Consider the following 27761-nt stretch of genomic DNA (forward strand, 5'->3'; position numbering starts at 1 on the left):
TGTCTTCCGTGGGCGCCCAGGTCTTTTTGCATTGATGAGTTCACCAGTGCTTTCTTTCTTTCTCAGGATGTACCAAACTGTAGATTTTCGGAGTAATAAACACTGGCGCTGTACACTACGGACGATGGAGGAAATAGGGAAATAGGCTAATAAGGGAAGATGAGGGGAAAAAACGGGGGGGGAGGAAGAGAGAAGAGGACAGAGCTGCTGGTGGGGTGGCAGGGTCTGTGCTATACCCTGTCTGAAAGACTGGACTAAAAACTATATACTAATGAACCACCTGCGCTCATGAACCAAGTGGAATGCTAGCAATACAGAGGCATAGACGGAACCACTAGCGTACAGTTAAGTACAGTAAGTATGAGAGGCCAAAAAGTGAATAATATACTGGAAGTCTCCTATTACGGTGGCATGAGGATATGTCCACTACGGACCGACAGCAATGGAGTGCCCGCAATTAGTGTAACATCCACTTACTGGTATAGAAGGTCCGAGTGGCTGTGAAGAGCAGTGGGAGTCCCAGACTAGCGTCGGCTGATGTGCTGGGCTGCAATATGAGATTGCCGTAGAGTCCTGGGACCGGCTGTATCCAGAACAGGCGCTGAACGCTGGGGCGTCTGAAGAGGTGAGAACCGCCGACTCCTGGCGTGCCCCGGCCGGAAGCAACGCCGGAGCGATAGCGGTGTGTGGAGGGGGCGTGGCTAGGATCGTGACGTCACGGATAGGGCGGGCTTAGCAACAGGGGGAACCAATCCAACGCGTTTCGAAGGAGGTACTCCTTCTTCGTCAGGGCTGGAGTTCCCTGAAAGATCCGTCCTAATATAGCCTCCGCCCCCCCCTTTTTTTGCTTTAGTTCAGACCTGCCCCTATGGGTGCCGGATAGTACCATCTACATGCTGAGATATGGCCTCATGATTATGGAACGTTCTAAAGTGAATGTGTGAATGGGGACATAAGTAAATCTAAAATGCAGAAACACTAAATAGTGATAAGTATCCTGGTTGTGATACCTAAGTGGTGTGTGTGTGTGTGTAACCATAAACTTACTAAAGAAAAAGGGAGGGGGAGGGGGGGGGAAGAAAAAAAAAAAATAATAAATAAAAAATGATGAATAAAAATAAATAAAAGGGGAAAAAAAGGGGGGATTAGGGGAAGGGAGGAAGGGTTACAAATGTGCAAAAGTTAAAACCACTGTTTAATAGTCCTTTATTAAAATTACGCTATATGTTTAAAAGGCCAGATAGGTATATATTAATTCTAAACCAGGAAAGGACCTATAGTTAAATGGGTCTATATTAATGTATAAAATATAGGAACTAAAATTAGAATTAAAATAAAATCAATAAAGATGATCCATCGGGGTCACCAAGGTATTAGCTAAAAGACGTGTACCTCAGTACCTATAAACAAAATAAAGCAAAATCCATAATGTAATATATAATACATAAGATAACGACTAGTACGCTAATGTAGTGCATAAAAAGTTAAAAAGATAATCATACTATTAGAATGCATATAGCTCAATCTCTTGGTTGAGCCCTTTAGGGGCCAGACTGTCCAGAGTAAAAATCCACTTGGATTCCACCCTGGACATCAATTTTAGGAAATCACCTCCCCTAGGATTTTGTTGAACTACTTGTATGCCACAAAACGAAACATTCGTGCAGGATCGGTTAAGTTGTTCTACAAAATGGCGCGATAGGGGGTGTCCTTTAAAGCCTTTCTGAATGTTATCCAGATGTTCTTTAATCCTAACTTTCAAAGGCCTCTTAGTTCGGCCTACATATATTTTCTTGCAAGGGCAAATAAGAATGTAAATGACCCCAACTGTTGCACAGGAGATCGAGTCTTTTATGGAAAAACTTTTGGTGCCACTGGAATCTTTAAATGTTGTTTGGGTACATTTTTTACGGGATGTACGTATACAGCAAGAGCACTGTCCACATGATGTAAACCCCACAGGGCGGTGATTTGCTACTGATGTGGATACACCCTTTCTTAAGATCGATTTTGTTGTGGGTGCTACAAGGAGGCCCAGATTTGGTGCCCTCGTATAAAAAAATCTGGGATTCTTAGATAGGAGATCCCCAATGATCTTGTCCCCTTGTAAAATGGGCCAATGTTTCCTCACTATATTCGTAAATTTCTTATATCCTGAATGAAACTGAGTTATTATCGATAATTTATTAATCTGTTGATGTATATCTTCAGGAGGGTTATTATTGCCCATTTTGTGGATCAAATTTTCCCTGGGTATTTGGCTCACTGCCCGTCTAGCTTCATTCAAGATTTGTGGGTCATATCCTTTGGCTTCGAAATATTTGGTGACGTGTGACGTTTCATCAATATAGTCCTTGAGATCAGTGCAATTCCTTCTAATACGGGTATATTGGCCCCCTAGGAATGTTGGTGAGCCAGACTGGGAGGTGACAGCTTTGAATGTGTATGTAGCTGTTTGAATCTACCTCCTTGTGGAAACATTTAGTTTTTAATGTATTGTTTTCCACGTAGATTGTAAGATCTAGAAAATTGATTTGAGAATGGCTTACCGTAGGTGTAAACTCCAGACCAAAGGAATTATTGTTTAGATTGGAAATGAACAAATCTAGATCAGCAGTCGTACCCTCCCAGATAAACAGAATATCGTCGATGAATCGACGCCACAGTATAAGACCCGTATGTATTGAACCTTCTTTAAAGATGTATTGTTGCTCCCAGTTGCCTACATAGAGGTTTGCATAACTTGGCGCAAACCGCGTGCCCATTGCGGTGCCCCACGTCTGCAAATAGTGTTGGTTCTCATACTGGAAGTGGTTATGTTTGAGTATGAACTCTATACTCTCCAAAATGAATTGGATTTGAGATTCTTTGTATGCACCCAAGGCATGAAGGAATAGCTGTGCTGATTTACAACCCAGTTCATGATTAATGACGGTGTATAGTGACTTAGTGTTAAGGGTACCTAAAATGAAGTGTTTTTGCCAAACGATAGATTCTAAAATTTGTATGGTATGGGTGGTGTCCTTAAAGGTAGGCCGGAATCAGTGACATACATTTTTGAAGATGTAAATCCACATATTTCGAAAGGTTGGCCGTGAGGCAGTTTATGCCTGATATAATGGGGCGGCCTGGTGGATTTGCACTATCTTTGTGGATTTTGGGTATATGATAAAAAATGGCTAATGTGGGAGTTTTGTTATTAACAAAATAGAATTCCTTTTTATTAAGGATACCTAAAGATTTGCCTTTTAGGGCTAAACAATTAAGCTTGTGTGTGTATTTGATAGTCGGGTCAGACGACAATTTTTTATATGTTATGGTATCACTAAGAAGTCTTAGTGCTTCGTTGTGATATGCAGCACGATCTAGCACAACAATGCCTCCCCCTTTGTCCGCAGGGCGGATGACAATGTTGTGATTGGCTTGTAGATCCACAATTGCTCTCTTTTCATTAGTGCTAAGGTTATGTGGCGTATATTTGGAATGATTTACGTTAAGTTTTTTAATATCTGCAGTAACCAAGGTCTCAAAGGACCGGAAGGAGTTTGAATATTCATTGATAGGGTTAAACCTAGACTGAGGAGCCAAATCATTGTGGATGAATTCCGTAGTGGTGGTAGAATAGGTCCTGGTTGTATTATATGCATTGGTACCCTTTTTTAAAAAATATTTTAAAAAAGGGGGGGGGGGGGGGGGCGGAGGTTATATTAGGACGGATCTTTCAGGGAACTCCAGCCCTGACGAAGAAGGAGTACCTCCTTCGAAACGCGTTGGATTGGTTCCCCCTGTTGCTAAGCCCGCCCTATCCGTGACGTCACGATCATAGCCATGCCCCCTCCACACACCGCTATCGCTCCGGCGTTGCTTCCGGCCGGGGCACGCCAGGAGTTGGCGGTTCTCACCTCTTCAGACGCCCCAGCGTTCAGCGCCTGTTCTGGATACAGCCGGTCCCAGGACTCTACGGCAATCTCATATTGCAGCCCAGCACATCAGCCGACGCTAGTCTGGGACTCCCACTGCTCTTCACAGCCACTCGGACCTTCTATACCAGTAAGTGGATGTTACACTAATTGCGGGCACTCCATTGCTGTCGGTCCGTAGTGGACATATCCTCATGCCACCGTAATAGGAGACTTCCAGTATATTATTCACTTTTTGGCCTCTCATACTTACTGTACTTAACTGTACGCCAGTGGTTCCGTCTATGCCTCTGTATTGCTAGCATTCCACTTGGTTCATGAGCGCAGGTGGTTCATTAGTATATAGTTTTTAGTCCAGTCTTTCAGACAGGGTATAGCACAGACCCTGCCACCCCACCAGCAGCTCTGTCCTCTTCTCTCTTCCTCCCCCCCCCCCCGTTTTTTCCCCTCATCTTCCCTTATTAGCCTATTTCCCTATTTCCTCCATCGTCCGTAGTGTACAGCGCCAGTGTTTAATACTCCGTATTTCTTCTCTCTGTGCATTCACAATTAGGCAGCTACACCATGGCACTAGATGCACTCAAAACTGATAGAGATGTCCGACGCAGATTCATCCAGACCCAATTCTCCCAACACAAATTGTCTATTAATGAACTAGATCAGGTCAAATCTCTACTGAGATCATTAGAAAAACAGCTAGTAAACGAAATGCGTAACCTCTGGGAGATTGCTTCATTGGAAAAATATGCAGAAGCAGATATTGTCCCAAAGGGGTTGGTTATTCAGAAAACCCTGGCAGGTGATTTTGGAGAACCAGAAATCCAAAAAGAATGGGATGCCCTATTCAAAATGTTTTCTAATAAAGCCCTTCACTTTATAATTGAAAAACGCCGCACTAATCTGGCTAAAATCAACCAGTCAATTACTGAGCTATTTGACCAATTGAAAATGTATAACCATATTGAAGAACTACATGATCTTATCCCTAGGATTATGTATAGAATTAAAGAAAAAGAAAAGGATATTATTAATAAAAAAATTTGCTAGGGACAACCTACCGTTTGAAAACATTGTGCCTAATAATTGTCTGAACGAACCTTTATCCAGCCCCAGTAATGAACTGGTCACAGTAGATGAATACAATCTTTCCCCAACCCACCATCTGGAGGACATATCTTTAGTTTTTTCTACTTATACGAATACCAACTCGACCCAGTACACTCCTGTGTCAATTCGAACTAGAACTAATGGTGGGGCGATACAAACAGAACCTTTAACGAACATTGACTCTCCTGATGTCTATATTAAGCAAGTCCTCACCCCCCCCATCAGGAGTACCTAGTACTGTGGATCATATTCAAATCCCCACTTCTAATCATTTTTCCCAGCTCTCAATTATGGGGGAGGATGTGGAAACTACCACAGAATGGTAGTGTACAGCGGCAGTGTTTATTACTCCGAAAATCTACAGTTTGGTACATCCTGAGAAAGAAAGAAAGAAAGCACTGGTGAACTCATCAATGCAAAAAGACCTGGGCGCCCACGGAAGACAACAGTGGTGGATGATCGCAGAATAATCTCCATGGTGAAGAGATATATACTACATGGCTCCTATATACTACGTGGCCTGTGCTATATACTATGTGGCTGCTATATACATACATAAATACATATTCTAGAATACCCGATGCATTATAATCGGGCGACTATCTAGTATATATATAATTGTCTAAGGGGTACTTCCGTCTTTCTGTCGGCAACTTCCGTAACGTAAATCCCATGTCGCTGATTGGTCTCGCCAGCTGCCTGTCATGGCTGCCGCGACCAATCAGCGACGGGCACAGTCCGATTAGTTCCTCCCTACTCCCCTGCAGTCAGTGCCTGGCACCCGCTCCGTAATCCCCTCCAGTCACCGTTCACACAGGGTTAATGCCAGCGGTAACGGGTCACGGGTACCGCACTCCGTTACCGCTGCTATTAACCCTGTGTGTCCCCAACTTCTTTACTATTGATGTTGCTTATGCAGCATCAATAGTAAAAAGATGTAATGTTAAAAATAATAAAAAAACAAAAAAACCTGCTATTCTCACCTTCCGTCGTCTGACTATGCGCTCGTGCCGGCCGCCATCTTCCATTACCAGAGATGTATTGCGAAATTACCCAGAAGACTTAGCGGCAATGCATCCTGGGAACGGAAGATGGCAGCAGCCGCGCGCGCATCGCCAGAGTTTCGCTGGATCCCAGGGGTTGAGTATATAACTATTTTTTATTTTAATTATTTTTTTTTTAACAGGGATATGGTGCCCACACTAGTAAATACTGCGTGGGCAGCGTTATATACTCCGTGGGCTGTGCTGTATACTACGTGCCCTGTTATATGTTATGTGGGCTGTGTTATATACAGCGTGGCTGCTATATACTGCGTGGGCTGTGTTATATAGTACGTGGGCTGTGTTATATGCTGTGTGGCCTGTGTTATATACTACATCGCCTGTGTTATATACTGCGTGGCTGCTATATACTGCGTGGGTTGTGTTATATAGTATGTGGGCTGTGTTATATACTGTTTGGGCTGTGTTATATACTGCGTGGCCACGGTTATATGCTGCGTGGCCTGTATTAATGCATCGTGTATTCTACGATATGTATGTATATAGCAGCCACATAGTATATAGAAGAGGCCACGTAGTATATAGCAAATACTACATGACCTGTGCTATATACTATGTGGCTGCTACATACATACATACATACATATTCTACAATACCCGATGCGTTAGAATCGGGCCACCATCTAGTTTGTATTATATTCATACAACTCACTTGTATTGTGAGATATTATTTTTATTGGGGCATTGGATTTATACAGAAATGATCCATGTGAAGACATAATAAAGCCGAATATTTCAGCATCCAGCAATTATCTTCTCTACATCACATGCAATAGGTATCTTTGTAATCAATCAATTCAGTCCCTGGAAGATAGCAGATGGTACAATATACTACAGGAGGACATGTGAATGTAAGTTAACTGCTGGACCATTTTTCCATTTGGTTGGCACTACGAGACAGGGTCCTTGGACAGCGATGTGCCCACCTTCTGTATGATCCTACCCCCATACCATCATTCTGGTTTCACCAGCCTCATCTGCTTTCCCTGGGATATATGCATTTAACCTTGCTACTATGAAAGGACTGAGACCTCCGGCCCATTTATCTCCGGAGAGCTTGTCATCACCTTACACATGGCTGATTATTGCCCAGACAAGCAGGAAAACTCCTTTACACCGAGTGAAGACATAAATGTGAATGAAAAGGAAATGAAGAGCTACGTCAATCATTGGATACTTTGTACCCACAAACACTGCAATTACCCCACACAAAAAAAATAGATGTTACCCTGCCAGGACTGCTCTGCTAGTGCTGTTATTAGACAGATGTACATTATATAAGGCACAGTGAGCAAAACAATCCCTGCCCGTACAGCGCTACAGTCCTCCTATTGTGCTGACACAGGGACTTCAATCACAGGAAATCACCATTTATACAGGTCGCCATTTTATTATCTGTAACAGAACTCCAAGGTGAAACGTGACACGTCACTGTCTAATAAACCCCGTCTCCACTAACACAAAATGTGAGTGCAGCCAATAGTAGGAGGTATAGGGACCGCATATGGCATTGAGGGGGGGGGGGGGGGGGGTAGGTGGAGGGACGCAGAGCCGGCATGCACGGTTGGGGGGTGGAGGGACGCAGAGCCGGCATGCACGGTTGGGGGGAGGCGCAGAGCCTGCATGCACGGTTGGGGGGGGAGGCGCAGAGCCTGCATGCACGGTTGGGGGGGAGGCGCAGAGCCTGCATGTACGGTTGGGGGGGAGGCGCAGAGCCTGCATGTACGGTTGGAGGGAGGCGCAGAGCCTGCATACATGGCTGGGGGGAGGCGCAGAGCCTACATGCACGGTTGGAGGGAGGCGCAGAGCCTGCATGCACAGTTGGGGGGAGGCGCAGAGCCTGCATGCACAGTTGGGGGGAGGCGCAGAGCCTGCATGCACGGTTGGGGGAGGTGCAGAGCCTGCATGTACGGTTGGGGGGGATGTGCAGAGCCAGCATGCAATGTCAAGGGTGGGGCTGAGGTTGCACATGGCAGATAGTGGAATACTGTGTATGGAGGGCAGGTATTGTGGCTGCATACGGTATGGAGTGTAGAGTAAGGCATACATCGTGGAATAGGGCACCGCAGTTGCATACATCGTGGATTAGTGCACTGTAGGTGCATGTGGTATGGTACCATGCTTGTGAATGAAAGGGAAATGAATAGCTACACAGTGACAACTGTTGTGGGTTTGAGGCACTGTGAGCAGCATCTCCTTACTACTTAAACAACAACAAAAAAAAAACATTTAACATAGCAATAATCACCCATACAATCATTCACAAAATTCCCCAGTGTAAACATCATTTATGGCTACATAAAAGTCATTTGCAGTCATAACATTCCCTGTTTAAGGGGGGGGGGGGGAATGATGATGGCTTGAAAAATGGCATTGATGAAAAAAAATCTTGATTATTTTCACATATACATGCAAGTAACAAGGGCTGATAGACTTGCTATGTTGTCAGATTCATTCATTATAAACACGTTGGTGCACACCCATCAATCAGGACAATGTAAGCTTCTGATTAAGCTTCTTTGATGGTTGTCGGCGTTATGCTGGTTAGGCTGACAACTATTCCTCCTGAACATTCCTTGTATATGCAGCTCAATATGGCCAAACCTGGCTTTTGCCCAGTGTTTGGCTCTTCTACAACGCCTAAAGTTTTAAGTATCTTACGGTTATAGATCTCTTCCCGGATGAACCATGGCTTCTAAATGGCCCGGACATAATCTGTATGAGATTTGGCATTGGGATTACTTGCACTCGGTGCACAGCTAAATCTGCATGTAGTCCATAGCTCCTGGGTGGATCTGTCATGTAGTACCCAGATTCTTGCATTGGCCACAGGAGCTTTAAGGAAAGTGGCATCATAAGGCTTAACAGATTGGGGCTAAATACATTTTCTATAGAAGCACTGAGTCTACAATATTCTGATAGAAGGAAAAAATGGAATAATAATAACAATAACATATATAATAAATTGAATCACAATCCTGAAAAGAAAAAGGAAAGTCACAACCACAGCAGCCCTGGACAAGTAGCACGGAGGGTTAACATTGCATGTGTGCAGGATTAGCTATACACGTGTAAGCACTGTGATCCAGCCCTACATAAAGGAGGCGGGGGTATCCCTGTGTGCCCCCAACACACAGGCTGGCACAAGATGGAGGGGGCAGTGTGTTTGGAGTAGTGAACAGACAGATGCTTTGTTGGCTTATGATAGTTTTTCTAATTACTTCCTATTTTGCACCCATGAACTGTTAAATATAGAGCAAAACACTGCAGATAAAACACGGTTATCTTCGGAGCATTTCATCCATCCGGCATGTAGGAAGACAGGTTTTTACTAGGACTAAGGACACGGACCATTCAGATTACAGATCCAGCAGCAATCAGTACACATACCGTGACAGGGCGACTTCCGAGAAAGTTCAGGTCACTGTTTTCACCAAAAAGGTAGCCTTCAGGGTGGCTGGAATCAAACTTCTCTCCACCCATGATGAAATGACTGGCAAAGTAACTCCCTGGATATAGAAAGATGGACGTACAAATCAGACACACCAGAGTAATTCAGCCACATTATCTAACAGCACATATAGGATAGGCTACATCCTACCGATAAGAGCTGTCAAACTTACAGAGAACCTGACCGCTGATCCATGCTGCCCAATCCGTGGCCAGCAGGTATCAGGCACCAAACAGCTAGGCTTTAGGCTACGTTCACATTTGCGTTGTTGGGCGTTGGGTCGGCGACACAACGCATGCAAAAACGCATCGTTTTGTGACGCATGCGTCCATTTATGGCTTGATTTTGGACGCAAAAAAATGCAACATGCAGCGTCCTCTGCGCCCTGACGCTTGTGCCAAAAATGACGCATGCGTCACAAAACGCAAGACAACGCATGTCCATGCACCCCCATGTTAAATATAGGGGCGCATGACGCATGCGTCGCCGCGGTTGCGCCCGACGCAACGCAAATGTCAACGTAGCCATACACAAACGCTGGAGAGATTCAGAGAAAAAAAAAACAACATACTTTAAAAGACAAGAGCGCTATAGACTAGTCAGACAGGCGGGTTCCGGGTGACGTCTCCCCACCCGAGGCTGTGGATGAACAGGCAGTGGATGGGGAGAGCTCGCTGGGGACCCGCCTGGCCGATCACTCTACCACATAGCTGGGTCCATAGCGTCTGCCCTGGATTGACGGTTCTCCACCATCTGCATGCCCCCAGCGGCCGTTAAAGTATGTTTTTCTCTGAAAAAACCCATACCTGACTGAGGTCATATTGCCAGGGTCTAATACACACTGCCCATGGATTAATCAGCATGTATCCGCTAACAGGTTCAATTTAAAGGGGTCGTTCACCTTCAAGGACTAAAAATCACTTTTGCAATTGGGTTTCATTAAAATTTTAGCGCTGTTTCAGTTTTATAGTCGGTTTCCCTGCACATTCAACTTTGATGTGGTCTGTGGTCATCAATCAGCTGAGAAGAGCTTAGAAACAGCACATAAAAAAGTTACAAACTCTCATTGGATAGTCAGAAGGAGCTCACTGACAGATTCTCAGATAACTCTATTGCAGGCCACAGAATGATGGTGTACCATAGAGGCTATAGAAAGAAAAAACAGTGCATATAATCGAATCTAACATAATATAATATGCCCAGAAGTGGACAAACCCTTTAAGGACTAGGCCTCCTAACATTCAATCATAATGAATAGTATTATTACAAGTTATAAAGCATCAATAAAATTCTATTATTACATTATCACCATGACCAGGTGTCAGCTTAATGGAAATATAGACCTCTACATGTTTTATAGACATCATACATTTGTATACTACAGGCTTTGTGTGGACTCTAATCTGGGGCCTACATTACATCGCTGGAACCAATGTGGGCCCCTAAAGAGATATACACCGATCTCTGTTGTAGGGGTTAATGCTCTCAAGTAGCCGCTTGCATACATGTGGCACAGGATTTTATATCAAAACAGCATGTAGTTTATTGTCCATCATAAATTTTACAGCTCCAAAATGAAAATGGTCTTCCTTCAATATCAATGAATAACAGTCCTTAAATCAACATAAATGTAGCAGGCTCACCAATCTTTGTATTCCCAGCAGCAGCTCACATTTGTATTAACCCCTTAATGACCGCCAATACGTCTTTTAACTGACCTGAGATATAAGAGAATAGCCTCCCCATACAGGTGACAATCCATCATCTGTCGGCTGTACACTATAGCTGACAACTTGCTGCACCAGCCACGATCAGTATTTGCACCATCTAAATCTGTTTAACCCCTTAGATGCTGCTGTCAATAGTGACTACATCATTATAAATGGTTAACAGAGTGTGGGGGCTTCTTTTTTGTCCCAATTGGTACCCTCATATCATGATTTTGTTGTCCTGATGTTTTCCATGGCAATTCATGACCAAAGAGTGGCCTTAGGGTCTGACGGCTGTAGTAATCTGTTTAGAAGTTAGCAACATTTAGGTGGTAAAAATACACATTTTCATTTCTGTCATACCACTTTGCATTAATTCCTGTAAAGCACCTGAAGGGTTAATAAACTACCTGACAGCAGTTTTCAATATGTCAGGGGGTGCTGTTTTTAAAATGGTATCACGTTTGGGGGTTTCCCAATATATGGGACCCCTAAAGTCACTTCAAACATGGATAAGTCCCTAAAAAAAAAAAATTTTGTAAATTTCTTTGAAAAAATGAAAAATTGCTGCTACATTTTTAAACCTCCTAAAATGCTAACAAAATAAAATAACATTTTACAAATGGTCCTGATGTAAAGCAGACATGTGGGAAATGTTATTTATTAATGGTTTGCTGTTGTATGACTATCTGGATTAAAGGGATAATCATTCAAATTTAGAAAATTGCTAATTTTTTAACATTTTTCTCAAATTTTTGATATTTTTTATAAATAAACACAAAAAATGTTGAACAAAATTTACCATTATCATAAAGTATAATGTGTCACAAAAAAACAATCTCAAAATCACTGGGATTTGTAGAAGCGTTGCAGAGTTATTACCACATAAAGTGACACTGGTCAGATTTCAAAAATTTGGCTCGGTCACTAAGGGGTTAAATGTGGTCACCAAACAAACACCTCTCTATTTGGCACCAGCACACCTCTCTTTGAAGAGCAGGGTTATAAACAGCTTCTGTCTTTCTCCAGTATCAGCACACTCCACACTGTAGGAGGCCTGGAAACCCCAGACTGGATTATAGGATAGATTTTCCCCCCAAGTTCTTACCCAAAAAAATTCGGACCCAAAATCCAGTCACATTAAACACTTTCAGTATGGTACAGCTTACATTCCTAACACATACCTACCATCCAGGACCTTACAAAGTACAGTATAAAACATACTAATGCAAATACAGTTATTAACGTTGCCCATCTGTTCTGGTATCAGGTCATTTTCCAACTAATGCAGCATGAGATTATTTTTGTAGAATACTGGATTAAAATCATTTTAAGGATTTCATTGCATAATTGGGGAGGTTTGCCATCCAGGGCATAACTGGGTAGGCAGATCAATGGCCCCTGTAGGATCAGTAATGGCAGCCATATTGGTCACTAAAGAAGCCGATACATAGGAAACAACTAGAGAAAGCTTTTAGCAGCTTAGCATAGAAGGACACCTCAAGGACATAGGACTACTGGCACTTCATTTTAGGAGAATTTGCTCTCTAAAGAAAGGATTACAACATGGACCTTGTCAGACAGTACGGGTGGTAGGTGATGTATTAATGCCAGCAAAACATATGCAGGTCGCCATGATGGACCTAATGTACGCTAGCCGAGGCTGTGAAAATTACTTCATAGGGGAATAAAAGTCAGAGAAATGACTCGTCACAAAATTAGAAGACTATAAAAAGCTAAATATGAAATATTGGGCGCCAATTAAGAATATGCGGCCGAAGGTCATTAAGGAGAACAGTCTTTCTAGAAAGTGAAGGTCTGACAGGAATCTAATGAATAATCCATATTGGAAGGCTTGTCAGGCGGCTGACCTCTAGAATATATTAAGCCGAAGTCACCGAATGACCCACTTATTAGATGATGGTGACCGCCACCGACGCCAGCCCGCCCCTGTCAACGACCTCCATCCGACTGGCCAGAAAGGGGTTAACCCGAGGCACGAAACTATTTCACACTCGTAAAATGGTAGAACTTCCTCTGCGCGATTCATTATTCATGCAGATGGCTTTCTGAATCACCTGCATTATTTAGCAGCGGAGGTAGAGGTGCACTGAAGGATGAGGCCTGGAGGGGGTGGGGGACAAGGGCGAGCGCGCAGGTAAAATCTGGGCTTTAACACGAGGACCCACGTAAGGCGCAATGAATGGAGAAACCACCACCTCTAGCAAGTTTAATCTGTCCTGAGACTCCATTCTCCAGAGGTCGTCCACTTGACAAGTACTCAGTCTAAGAATTTATGGAAGAAGAGCACATTGCTGCATTCTATAGCATGCATGGACGACCGCACGGTATACACCAGAGAATCAGCTCCCTGTGACACGTCTGATCCGGAAATAAGGCCATGTGCTGTGACAATAGAGAATGACATTGCTGATGAAATGACAACAGCGCTGCGGAGACTCCTGCCCCTGGATGAGGCTCTGCAGGGCTGATGCAGCAACTTGATGCAGTCACGCTGGATGCAGACACACCGGCTGCTGTGACGCCCCTTCATCTGAGCGGCACCTGCCCCCAGAACACTGATCTTATAATGCCACACTACGACTCCCAGAAAGCCGTGTCAGGTATAAACACTTTCCCACGGACCCTGGCAGTCCCATGCAAACGACTGCAGCACAATGAGTGGTGTTATAGGGCATAGATTCGGAAAATAATCCACTCCTTGTGTCCCGAAATAACTCCCCCCACACATGCATAGTCATCGAAAACCATCTCATACCGAATTCTGTAATACACACAGTCACTGCTGACACGTCCGAATGTAAAGCTTAAAGGGTATTCGGGCTTGTAGAATAGTAGGGGTCATCACTGTGAAATCTCATCTGATAGACGGGAAAACTGATGAGAGCAATTACTCAATCTATTCCTATTAGAATGATCATGGGGAACGATGGGACGCAATTCCCTCTTATGGTCAGCGCTAATGGGAGGGGATGTACAGATCTGTGGCTGAGGGTGCACATGGCGTCCACCATGCAAGTCTATGGGAGAAGTGGAAAAAGCCACGGACATAAAACAGCAATATTATTAGAGGACAAAGATAGGAGAGGCACCAACTGTGGACCCTCATAGATCTAGCAATTATATAACATACATAAGTGAACATTAGTGAGGGTTATTAAAAAAAAACACATGCAGTAGATGCTGCATTGGCTACAATAAAGCAAAATGGCAATATGTGATATAGGCTTTAAATGCAGTTTTTTAAATCCAATAACGCACATAAAGAACCCGCAAAGCCACCTTATATGACTCGACATTCATAAAATCTGTCCGACGGGTTTTTAAATATTAAAAAGGAAAAAATCCACAGTCTAAAAATACCCTGGTTATACCTGTCTAACAAGAAGGAGCAGGCAATGCAGTCCCCGGGCGGCTTCTGACAGTCCTCTGTATCCAGGAGCCCTACGTGTCCTATAAGGCTGGGCACAGCCAGAGTATTCTGGTGGAAACAGCTGCAGTACATGATGTTTCTTTGGGGAATTTTTAGTTTCTTGAAGCGATTTGGATTTATTTTGGGTATTTTTGCAGCATTTTGATAGGACAGTGCCCAGATTGGGCAGAGTGGATGTGGTATGTGGGCTCATACCCTATAAATATCCAAGGGGCAGTGCGGCTTCTTTACCACGAGCACACAAGGAGCACGCAGTGCGCTGCAATACGTATGCAGGACAATGAAGGAACCGGCGGTATAGAGTGACAAGAGCGCCAGGTGCCACCTGATATAAGACAAGCGCAGGACGTGTAGCAGACGTCTTATCATTGCTTTACACGGAGCGAGTGACTTCTGATAAATCTCCCAGTGATCAATAGGGAAACCTCGAACTAAGTGTCCCACTCCCCTACAGTGCCCCAAAAGGCGAACAGAGGCATTGCAAGAGATTGATTATATGGACAATGGGATATAAAGTGTTCTCAAACAATAAGGAGACTGAAGCATCACATTAACTATATTAGAAAACTGCTCAAACATCCCGGAGACCCCCAGAAGAGCTGTCGAGTCTCATGGGTGCTGCAAAAGCTTCCCGAAACCTCACAAAAATAAGCGATAACTGAATGATTCTTTTACGGGCAGCTGGGATGTTAGGCCAGCAGACATCAACATGTAGAGCTGAGGAGGAACTGCCCAATACTTAGGCTACTTTCACACTGGCGTTTTTTGCAATACGTTGCAATGCGTCGTTTATGGCAAAAAACGCATCCTGCAAAGTTGTTTGCAGGATGCGTTTTTGCCCCATAGATTAACATTAGCGATGCATTGCGACGCTTTGCCACACGTCACAACCGTCGTGCGACGGTTGCACCGTGTTGTGGCGGACCGCCGGGAGCAAAAAACGTTACATTTAACGTTTTTTGCTCCTGACGGACCGCTTTTTCCGACCGCGCATGCGCGGCCGAAACTCCGCCCCCACCTCCCTGCACCTCACAATGGGGCAGCGGATGCGCCGGAGAAATGCATCCGCTGCACCCGTTGTGCAGTGCGTCAAACGCTAGCGTCAGAATCTCTGCCCGATGCATTGCGACGGGGAGATTCCGACACTTGTGTGAAAGTAGCCTAAGAACTCAGCTCCTGTTTTCCCCTCCTCACTGCTTCAGTTGTCTCTCTAGCGCCACTGGCCCGGGTGCCAACCACCGGCTACTCCGGGTGCCCCCATTAAGATCATGCTTTCTTAGCACCTCTGTTACAGGTATCTCTTCGACCTTCAAGCGCCTTTGCTCCGGTTTCCTCCTTGTAGTGTTTGTCCTACATTTGGCACAGGGTGGTGTGACTAATACCTGTATGTGCCATTCCCCACAGGGATGACAGTAACTAAGCCGCCCATAATTAACCATCTTCACGTGGCGTCGGTCACCAGGTACTTTGCTGGTATGAGATGCCATAACACATGCAGTTTTGCATTCACAATGACCAGAAGTCCCAGAAATCTCTACATATGAAGGACATCTGCGCACTAGTCCATTAGCACAATTTTAGAACCATCCTGGGGTCTGCATACAAGTTTATTCTGACCACACAGAGCTCACTTCTCACAGTCAGAGAGGGAAGGATTGCCACGGCGATAAGGAACAGTAGTGATGAGCGAACGTGCTGGGATAAGGTGTTATCTGAGCATGCTCGGGTGCTAACCCAGTGTCCTCGGCGTGCTTGAATACTATGTTCGTGTCCCCGCGGCTGCATGTCTCGTGGCTGGTTGACGCAGGCAGAACAAGCGGGGATTTCCTGTTGCCTGTGTTGCGGCTGTCGAACAGGTGCGGAGACTTGAACATATTATATCAGCACACAGAAGACCCTCGGTTAGCACCTGAGCATGCTCAGATAACACCTCATCACTAATGAACAGTAATACACACTTGGCCTCAGCAATCCATCCACTCCTCCATATAAAGATCCGGGAGGGAGAGGCAATCACCCACCATGGCATCGTGCCCGCCACTCCTGGTACTCACCAGACTTGGGTGGGTATCTGTAGACGGAGTTAGACGGCATATCCACCTCTTCTACTCCCGCGTGCTGCCGGCTTGTAAGTGCCCCCATCTTCACCAGGATGACAGGAACCTCCTCGTTCCTATAACTGGGCTGCCATCTCTCCAGTCACTAAGGTAAAGAGACAATGTGACGTCAGGGAGATACACGCCAGCGGATTGTGGTGCCCGGTGCCACCGCCGGTTGTCATGGCATCCAACAGCCATGCTCGGATCAGTCTCCTGGCACCAGGAGAGATGCGGGGCATGGTAAGCAGTCCTGGCAGAGTGGCACAAAGCCACATGTGACTCCCCTGACACCACACACACTGATGCCCACCACTGGCATCTGAGTGGGGAGGGGCTAGACACCCCTACATGTGCCCAGGTACCAGTGACAGCACCACCCATACATACTACAGCCCATACATAGTAACCTCCATGTGTGAGACGTGCCCTCAGACACCCCCTCACACTGGCATAGCGCTGCCATTCCCCCCTGCCCGCCACCACACAGCCAGCGTCTGTACCTGTCCCGTCCGGCTCCTCACACCGGTCCCTGCAGCAGCTGCAGCACACACCAGTGACGTCACTCCACCGCCTGGAACCCCTCCCCCTCGCCGAACGCTACCATTGATGATGAAGGAGGCGGAGTCACCTTCCCCATGACAACCATATTCTCTCACTCGGGAACCACGTGCTTAAAGTCCCATTTGGGAGGAGGGCCTGACACCTGTGGGCGGAGATTGTGCTGGTGACTGACAGCTTGTATGTCCGTGACTCTCAGGCTATATATCTGGAGGCAGAAAGCGGCAGGTACTGTCCATGGCGGAAAGGTCATCGGTGAGTGAGCGGGAAGTGACTGCTAAGGTGCGCCATCTAGTGGCACTGAGTGTCATTACAGCCGTCATAGAAAGCGGAGCAGTCCTCAGTGAGCACACACTCCTCCTCACTGCACTCTCAGGCACTGATGATGATATACATTGGTTTTCCTCACATCACTCTGGAAGCACAGAGGTTTTGTACTTGTAGAATGAGGTTTGTATCTTGGGGTACATATCATGTAGCAATTTCTACATTTATTACAGATTTTGCACTTTTATACCTTTTAAGCCAAGATGAGGAAAACGCCTATTCTGGCTGTGTTTTTCTAATTTTCTTTTTTTATGGTTTATAGTGTGCAAGATAAAATATACACACACATATAGGGTCAGACTGGGGTGTCTGGGCCCACCCTACAGCTATATGCAAATATCTGTTATCCAGGTTATAGTGAAGCATCGACTGTAGCACACAGGCGACTCCTGCACATCTACACCGTGTGCACCACCATAACTGGGATGTACAATTACCGTAGTTTGCATTAAAGGACTTTCTTATATTAATACCACATACGAGGGAGAAATACTGTCACACAATGGGTGGACTACATATTCTACCACATAGTGACCAAATAATACTGCATACAAGGAACAAATACTGCCACAATGTGAACAGGCCACATATTACCACCATATAGTGCCTGAATACCACATTCAAGGGATAAATACCATCACACGAGACAAGACTACATATTACCACCACAAAGTGACTGAATACTACATACAAGTGATACATACCATCATGCCGTGACGAGACTACAAATTACCACCACATAGTGACCGAATAATATCACATACAGAGGACAAATGCTGCCACAAGGTGACCAGACTACATATTACCACCACATAGTGACCGAATACTACAATACTGATCATAAATAAAAATCACAATACTAATATTATCATAAGTGTCATTATACACAGGAGCTCTGTATTTACTGCCAGTGTACAGGTTATATAGTGATCACCAGTGACATTATACACAGGAGCTCTGTATATAGTGTCAGTGTACAGGTAATACAGTGATCACAAGTGATATTATACACAGGAGCTCTGTATATAGTGTCAGTGTACAGGTAATACAGTGATCACTAGTGACATTATACACATGAGCTCTGTATATAGTATATAGTGTACAAGTAATACAGTGATCACTAGTGTCATTATACACAGGAGCTCTGTATATATTGTCAGTGTATACAATACAGTGATCCCTAGTGACATTATACACAGGAGCTCTGTATATAGTGTCAGTGTACAGGTAATACAGTGATCACTAGTGACATTATATACAGGAGCTCTGTATATAGTGTACAAGTAATACAGTGATCTCTAGTGTCATTATACACAGGAGCTCTGTATACAGTGTACAGGTAATACAGTGATCACTAGTGACATTATACACAGGAGCTCTGTATATGTTGTCAGTGTACACAATACAGTGATCACTAGTGACATTATACACAGCTCTGTATATAGTGTCAGTGTACAGGTAATACAGTGATCACCAGTGTCATTATACACAGGAGCTCTTTATATAGTGTATAGTGTACAGGGATAACCAGTGACACTATAAACAGGAGCTCTGCGTATAGTGTACAGGTAATACAGGAATCACAGTGATATTATACACAGGAGCTCTGTATATAGTGTGCGTGTACATGTGATACATTGACTCACCAGTGACATCTCTAGGTGAAGTCCTTCATCGTCACTTTTCTTCTTCATGTGGCACAGACTGCCATCACTTCTTTCTGTCAGGACTTATCTTTGCAGGAAATTACAGTCATTTAGAGCTGATCACTTCTAGAGCACATCCTCCACTTATTTCCCAACTTCTACACTATGCCAGATGACGTTGTTTGTTCCTCATTCTGGCCCCCATACAGTAATTAAAAAGAACCTGTCAGGTCTCCATGTCTTCCGAACCAGCAGCATTCACTTATTTATGAGTAAATTCCCAGCCTAAGTAGCCCTGTATAACGTTTTTTCTGTAACAACGAGGTATAAAAAAAAAGCATTTACTGTATATTGTCCCTGTTTGCTATGCTAATGGGGGTTTTGACTTATTGCCCCTGACTAGTCAGCCCTCTTTCCATGTCATCACACCCTTCTGGGGTCATAGCCAGGGATCAAGGAGGCAGAGCCAGGGCCTGTCCCTTCCTCTGGCCCCAGCATCATGCCGCACCCACAGTGACAGAAGTAAAAAAACAAACAAAAAAAAACCTCTCTTACCTACCTGTGTTCCTGGCGCCAGCGCAGTGTCCCCTTCTTAGTTCAGGTGTGTTTAAGTTAAAATGGCCGCTGACCTAGCAGAGGCCGGCGACTAACGTGAGTGCGCTCGTCGCAGGTGCCGCATGACAGTGACATCATACACTGGTGATGTCACTGTCATGCGCCAATTCTCTGCTAGGACGGCGGCCTATTACAACAACGCAATGCTTCTCAAATGAATGTGCATCCAAGGACGCACATTCAGTTGACACCAGCGGGCCACCTCTACATCCTGCTCGGGGGCCCGCCAAGGCCCCATCAGAGATTTTCTTGAGTGTACAATGCGATTTTTAGTACATAACATCCAAATGACATCTGACTGCAATGCATTTTAACATGAACTTCAACAAAGAGTAATTCTCTATCATTTACACATTGTTTTCAAAGAAAAAAAATCTATATATGGATAGCTACAGATAATAATAATCTTTATTTATATAGCGCCAACATATTCCGCTGCGCTTTACAGTTTAACAGTATCAATAATAACAATACAATAATTAAAGTGAAATAAGATGACCCTGCTCGTGAGAGCTTGCAATCTACAATGAGGTGGGGGAGATACAAAGTACAGGTGTGTATTTACAATGATCTATTTACAATGATGGTCCAGCCATCTTCAGGGGGTGGGGGGTAGATGGGGATAGTGAATGGGCTACACACACACAGACATAAAATGAGTTTGATTAGTGAATGTGATAGGCCGCTCTGAACAAATGTGTTTTGAGGGAGCGCCTAAAACTATGCAAATTGTGAATGGTCCTAATATCTTGGGGTAGAGCATTCCAGAGGATTGGCGCAGCACGGGAGAAGTCTTGGAGTCGGGAGTAGGAGGTATGGATTAGTGCAGAGGTTAGTTGAAAGTCGTTTGCAGAGAACAGCGGTCGGTTAGACCGATAGACAGAAATGAGGAAGAAGATGTATGGGGGTGCCGCACTGTGGAGAGCTTTGTGGGTGAGAACAAGTACTTTGAATTGTATCCTGTAATGGATGGGCAGCCAGTGTGATGACTGCGAAGAGCGGACGCGTCCGAGTAACGGTTAGCCAGATGTACGACCCTGGCTGCTGCATTAACCCCTTTCTGACCTCGGACGGGATAGTACGTCCGAGGTCAGAAGCCCCGCTATGATGCGGGCTTCGGCGGTGAGCCCGCATCAAAGCCGGGACATGTCAGCTGTTTTGAACAGCTGACATGTGCCCGTAATAGGCGCAGGCAGAATCGCGATCTGCCCGCACCTATTAACTAGTTAAATGCCGCTGTCAAACGCAGATAGCGGCATTTAACTACCGCTTCCGGCTGGGCGGCCGGAAATGATGTCATCGCCGACCCCCGTCACATGATCGGGGGTCGGCGATGCGTCAGGATGGCAACTATAGAGGTCCTAGAGACCTCTATGGTTACTGATCACCGGTGGCTGTGAGCGCCACCCTGTGGTCGGCGCTCACAGCACACCTCCATTTCTGCTACATAGCAGCGATCAGCAGATCGCTGCTATGTAGCAGAGGCGATCGAGTTGTGCCTGCTTCTAGCCTCCCATGGAGGCTATTGAAGCATGGCAAAAGTAAAAATAAAAAGTTTAAAAAAAATGTGAAAAAAATATAAAAGTTTAAATCACCCCCCTTTCGCCCCAATCAAAATAAATCAATAAAAAAAAATCAAATCTACACATATTTGGTATCGCCGCGCTCAGAATCGCCCGATCTATCAATTAAAAAAAAGCATTAACCTGATCACTAAACGGCGTAGCGAGAAAAAAATTCGAAACGCCAGAATTACGTTTTTTAGGTCGCCGCGACATTGCATTAAAATGCAATAACTGGCGATCAAAAGAACGTATCTGCACCAAAATGCTATCATTAAAAACGTCATCTCCGCACGCAAAAAATAAGCCGTCACCCGACCCCAGATCACGAAAAATGGAGACGCTACGAGTAGTGGAAAATGGCGCAATTTTTATTTTTTTTTAGCAAAGTTTGGAATTTTTTTTTTCACCACTTAGATAAAAAATAACCTAGTCATGTTAGGTGTCTATGAACTCGTACTGACCTGGAGAATTATAATGGCAGGTCAGTTTTAGCATTTAGTGAACCTAGCAAAAAAGCCAAACAAAAAACAAGTGTGAGATTGCACTTTTTTTGCAATTTCACCGCACTTGGAATTTTTTTCCCGCTTTCTAGTACACGACATGCTAAAACCAATGATGTCGTTCAAAAGTACAACTCGTCCCGCAAAAAATAAGCCCTCACATGGCCAAATTGACGGAAAAATAAAAAAGTTATGGCCCTGGGAAGGAGGGGAGTGAAAAACGAACACGGAAAAACGAAAAATCCCAAGGTGATGAAGGGGTTAAGGATGGACTGGAGAGGGGAAAGTCGAGTGAGGGGGAGGCCAATTAATAGAGCATTACAGTAGTCCAGGCGGGAGTGGATCAGGGCGACAGTGAGGGTTTTTGTTGTTTCCATGGTGAGAAAAGGGCAGATTCTAGAGATGTTCTTTAGGTGTAAGTGGCACGAGCGGGCAAGAGATTGTATATGGGATGTGAAGGAGAGATTGGAGTCAAGCATAACACCCATACAGCGTGCCTGCTGCCGGGGTGTTATTATGGTGCCACCCACGGAGAGGGAAACGTCATATTTAGGGAGGTTAGTAGATGGCGGGAGCAGAAGAAGTTCAGTTTTGGAGAGGTTGACTTTCAGATAGAGAGCGGACATGATGTTAGAGACTGCAGACAGTCAGTGGCGTTCTGTAGTACAGCGGGGGTAAGGTCAGGGGATGACGTGTACGTATAGTTGTGTGCCATCAGCATAAAGATGATACAGATAGATAGATATAGATATGTGAGTGAGATGTATAATGCTTTGCATGTGCAGCTTACTGTACATGTATTCTATTACTCCATAAATGATTTTCTGCAAAAAATGGCGTGGGATCCCCCTAAATTTTATTAACAAGTAGAGGGAAAACTAACAGGTGGGGGCAGATGTTTATAGCCTCGAAAGTGAGTACTACCCGTGCAACTTCACAGGCAACCATATTCCTCACCTGTTCAATGAGAAAATAATCCAATTGGCCCACGACACGTCTAGCCCTGCTACATCTAGATGGCAGGCTGCATTGTTACATAATGTGTCTATACAGCCTGTCATCCAGCAGAGACACTGAGCTGCCCATGCTTGCTCAGCAACTCGCGGTGACTTGCTAAAGTTCAGCAGAGTTCATATCAAATGAACTTGTTTCGCCTCACTGACGTCAGAAAGGTCATCGGAGTTCGGCACTGACGTCATGGAGTTCAACTGAGTTCATTGGCTCTGGTCTCCAATGACCTTTCTGACGGCACAGCGAGCGTGAGAACTTTCTCATAGAGGGACCCTACATCATATTTTTTGTGGGGGTCCCCCTATTTAATAACCAGTAAAGGCTAAGTATACAGCTGTGAGCTAATATTAATAGCATGGGAAGCTCCATGCGTATTGCCCCCTTCCCAGGCTATAAACATCAGCCCCCAGCTATCTTACCCTCTGCTGATTAATAAAATGTCGGGAGACCCCACGCCATATTTTACATATTTTTCAGAACATAATTTATTCTGTAATAAAATACATGCACAGTAAGCTACACAATCACTGTACTAATTAGATATGTGTCATTGACATCTATAGATCTATATAGCCTATGTGTATATATCTATTCCATCTATTATATTCTAACCTGTCAGTGTGATTTTACTGTACGCGGCAGATAAATTGCCGGCTTTTCTTCTATCCATTTATCTATGTAAATATATATAAAACTGTCCACTTAGGAAGCAACACTGTTTGACAATCAATTTCACATGCTGTTGTGCAAATGGAATAAACAACAGATGGAAATTATTGGCAATTATCAAGACACACTCAATAAAGGAGTGGTTCTTCAGGTGGGGACCACAGACCACATCTCAGTACCAATGCTTTCTGGCTCATGTTTTGGTTACTTTTTAATGTTGGTTGTGCTTTCACACTCATGGTAGCATGAGACAGACTCTACAACCCACACAAGTGGCTCAGGTAGTGCAGCTCATCCAGGATGGCACATCAATGCGAGCTGTGGCAAGAAGGTTTGCTGTGTCTGTCACCGTAGTGTCCAGAGGCTGGAGGCGCTACCAGGAGACAGGCTAGTACACCAGAAGACGTGGAGGGAGCCGTAGGAGGGCAACAACCCAGCAGCAGGACCACTACCTCAGTCTTTATGCAAGGAGGAACAGGAGGAGCACTGCCAGAGCCCTGCAAAATGACCTCCAGCAGGCCACAAATGTGTATATGTCTGCACAAACAGGTAGAAACCGACTCCATGAAGATGGTCTGAGTGCCCGACGTCCACAGATGGGGGTTGTGCTCACAGCCCAACACCGTGCAGGACGCTTGGCATTTGCCACAGAACACCAGGAATGGCAAATTCACCACTGGCGCCCTATGCTCTTCAAAGATGAAAGAAGGTTCACACTGAGCACTTGTGACAGACGTGACAGAGTCTGTAGACACCATGGAGAGAGATCTGCTGCCTGCAACATCCTTAAGCATGACCGCTTTAACAGTGGGTCAGTAATGGTGTGGGGTGGCATTTCTTTGGAGGGCCGCACAGCCCTCCATGTGCTCGCCAGAGATAGCCTGACTGCCATTAGGTACCAAGATGAGATCCTCAGACCCCATATGCTGATGCGGTTAGCCCTGGGTTCCTCCCAGTGCAGACAATGCCAGACCTCATATGGCTGGAGTGTGTCAGCAGTTCCTGCAAGATGGAGGCATTGAAGCTATGGACTGGCCCGCCCGTTCCCAGACCTGAATCCGATTGAACACATCTGGGACCACAGACTGTCCAGAAGATGGCGGATGCTTTAGTCCAGGTCTGGGAGGAAATCCCTTAGGAGACCATCTGCCACCTCATCAGGAGCATGCCCAGGAATTGTAGGGAGGTCATACAGGCACGTGGAGGCCACACACACTACTGAGCATCATTTCCTTGTCTTGAGGCATTTCCACTGAAGTTGGATCATGTCACGCTCACGCCCTGACAGATGGGCATGAGCCAAGGGGGGTTTGTGGCCCCACTGTGCCACGAACCAGACTACCCTAGAAGGGACGTGACTATGACAGCTGCCTTGGTTTTCACTGGAGCCTCTGATGGTGAGGTCAGGCTTGTGCGGCAGGCAGCTGCCAGGTGGTACTCCAGGGTGGTGTCTGGCTGTGGCTGCTGATCCCACTTGGAGAACCGGAACACTAGGACTGGTGCAAGCATCAGGCCGGACTGGCAGATGAGCATGGATGAAACTCAGACGAGTAGGCTGCCTCGGCTGAGAGACAGGGCTGGCAGAGACACTGGGCTGGCAGAAACGGCAGAGACACAGGGCTGGCAGGAATGGCAGAGACACAGGGCTGGCAGGAATGGCAGAGACACAGGGCTGTGTTATGATCTGGTGATTAAGGAGTGTGACAAAACACTCTGGGATCGCCTTTGCTGGGGTCAAAGGACACGTGGTTTGTGCATTGAATCTGAGGCGTACAGCAGGTTTCTGAGCAGGCTGACCTCAGGTCAGATTTATTAACGTGAAAGCAACACAAAAAACAAAACATAAAAATAAATCCTAGCCTGTCCGGCACTAACTAAACAAATACGTTGCTATCTCAACAACTGGGGGGGCTTCTCCCACCCAGCTAACATCATACAGATCTTGAGCAGAGCTCTTCACTCACGTTTGTCTCACACAGGCAGGCAATCTGTGTGCCCCAGGCAGACACTGGAAACACCCAGGCTGGTCATCTTTTATTCCTGCAATCATTAACCCATTAGCACCCTGAAGATACTGAGTGGCCTAATTCACATAGGACAAACACCTGGGCGAGATATACCTGCCTCCATCTACCACACCAGCATGAGTCTTACATATCCCCCCCCCTTGCTCAGACCACTCCGGTCGAGCAAGAACACTTTTGAAACAGTGCACTCGGGATAGGGCATCGGCGTTCCCCATCTGCACCCCAGGTCGGTGTTCCACCGTAAAAGAGTAAGCCTGCAGGGCAAGGAACCACCGGGTTACCCGACTATTACGGTCCTTGTGGAGGTGCATCCACTTGAGAGGGGCATGGTCGGTGACCAGCCTAAACTTCCTACCAGCCAGGTAATACTTGAGGGAGTCGAGAGCCCATTTAATGGCTAGGCACTCTTTTTCAACCACCGCATATCTCTGCTCATGTACATTCAGTTTCCGACTGAGATAGAGGACCGGGTGTTCGACTCCGTCCCTCACCTGGGAAAGTACAGCTCCGACACCAGTATCAGAGGCATCAGTTTGTACCACAAACTCGCTGCTGAAATCAGGAGTCACTAGTACGGGCTGAGAGCACAAAGCCCGTTTCAGGCTGTGGAAGGCCTCTTCAGCAGCTGAGGTCCATTTTACCATGACGGAACCCTTCCCCTTGGTAAGATCCGTCAAGGGAGTAGCCATGGCTGCAAAATTGGGTATGAACCGGCGATAATAGCCGGCAATCCCCAGGAAAGCCTGCACTTGTTTCTTGTTCACTGGTTGTGGCCAGCCCTGAATTGCCTGTATTTTGTCGATCTGGGGTTTAACCACTCCTCTGCCAATCACGTAGCCCAAGTATCGGGCTTCTTCAAGCCCGATGTGGCATTTCTTGGGGTTTGCCGTTAAACCTGCATCTCGCAGGTCATCAATCACCGCTTGTACCTTCTGGAGATGAGTTTCCCAGTCCATGCTGTAAATTACGATGTCATCCAGGTAGGCAGAAGCGTACTGTCTGTGAGGCCTCAAGACTCGATCCATCAATCTCTGGAACGTTGCGGGAGCTCCGTGAAGTCCAAACGGCATATAGACATACTGGAACAGACCTTCCGGTGTAGCAAATGCCGTCTTCTCTCTGGCCGCCTCGGCCAGAGGAATCTGCCAGTACCCCTTTGTTAAATCCAGGGTCGTAATGTATCGGGCTTTACCAAGCCGGTCGATCAACTCATCGACCCGGGGCATAGGGTACGCATCAAATTTAGAAACTGCATTCAGTTTCCTAAAGTCATTACAAAACCGGATGGAGCCATCCGGTTTAGGTATCAACACAATTGGACTGGACCAGGCGCTGTGTGACTCCTCAATGACTCCTAAGTCCAACATTGCCATCACTTCCCGGGAGACGGCTTCACGGCGGGCTTCCGGAATCCGGTAGGGCTTCACATGAACAGTGACGCCAGGCTCTGTGACAATCTCATGTTTCACCAACTTAGTCCGGCCAGGTTTTTTCGGAGAAAAACTGTCGGTTCTGTAACAAAAATTGCTTAACCTCAGATTTTTGTCGTTCTGAGAGAGTCTCAGCAACCTGCACCTCTGGTATAGTAGGTGAACAAACCGGACGGGGCAGATCCACCGTTAGGGCAGAGCGGTCTTTCCAGGATTTTATCAGATTCACATGATAAATCTGTTCCGGTTTTCTCTTACCCGGCTGGTACACTTTATAGTTCACTTCACCAACTCTTTCTCGGACCTCAAATGGGCCCTGCCATTTCGCCAGGAATTTACTATCCACCGTAGGGATTAGGACCAACACCCTATCGCCGGGTGCAAATGTACGGACCTTAGCGCCTCTATCGTAACTTTGCCTCTGGGCTCCCTGGGCCTGTAACATATGGTCCCTAACAATGGGCATGACAGCGGCAATACGATCCTGCATTTGTGTTACATGGTCGATCACCGTTTTAAAGGGAGTGACTTGACCTTCCCAGGTTTCTTTTGCGACGTCCAGCAGTCCCCGGGGACGACGGGCGTACAACAGTTCGAAAGGCGAAAATC

The 27761-nt window shown here is 45.7% G+C and overlaps 1 protein-coding gene across 3 annotated transcripts in view; it reads right to left on the reverse strand.

Annotated features, from left to right (window-relative positions):
• Positions 1–17383, reverse strand: part of RNF157 (ring finger protein 157) — a 47875-nt gene extending 30492 nt beyond the window's left edge. For 2 of the 3 annotated variants that reach the window (XM_069752073.1, XM_069752074.1), the window contains exons 1-3: positions 17305–17377; positions 16760–16907; positions 9482–9600 (exon numbers count right to left, since the gene is read on the reverse strand). In XM_069752073.1, the coding sequence (XP_069608174.1) occupies positions 9482–9600; positions 16760–16847 (207 nt within the window). In that variant the 5' untranslated portion in view covers positions 16848–16907; positions 17305–17377. Of the gene's footprint in view, positions 1–9481; positions 9601–16759; positions 16908–17304 lie in introns of all 3 variants that reach the window. The other variant, XM_069752071.1, reaches the window with a different exon arrangement.
• Positions 17384–27761: the final 10378 nt, after the last annotated feature.

The sequence above is a fragment of the Ranitomeya imitator genome, chromosome 2 (assembly GCF_032444005.1).
Source record: "Ranitomeya imitator isolate aRanImi1 chromosome 2, aRanImi1.pri, whole genome shotgun sequence".
NCBI classification, from domain to species: domain Eukaryota; kingdom Metazoa; phylum Chordata; class Amphibia; order Anura; family Dendrobatidae; genus Ranitomeya; species Ranitomeya imitator.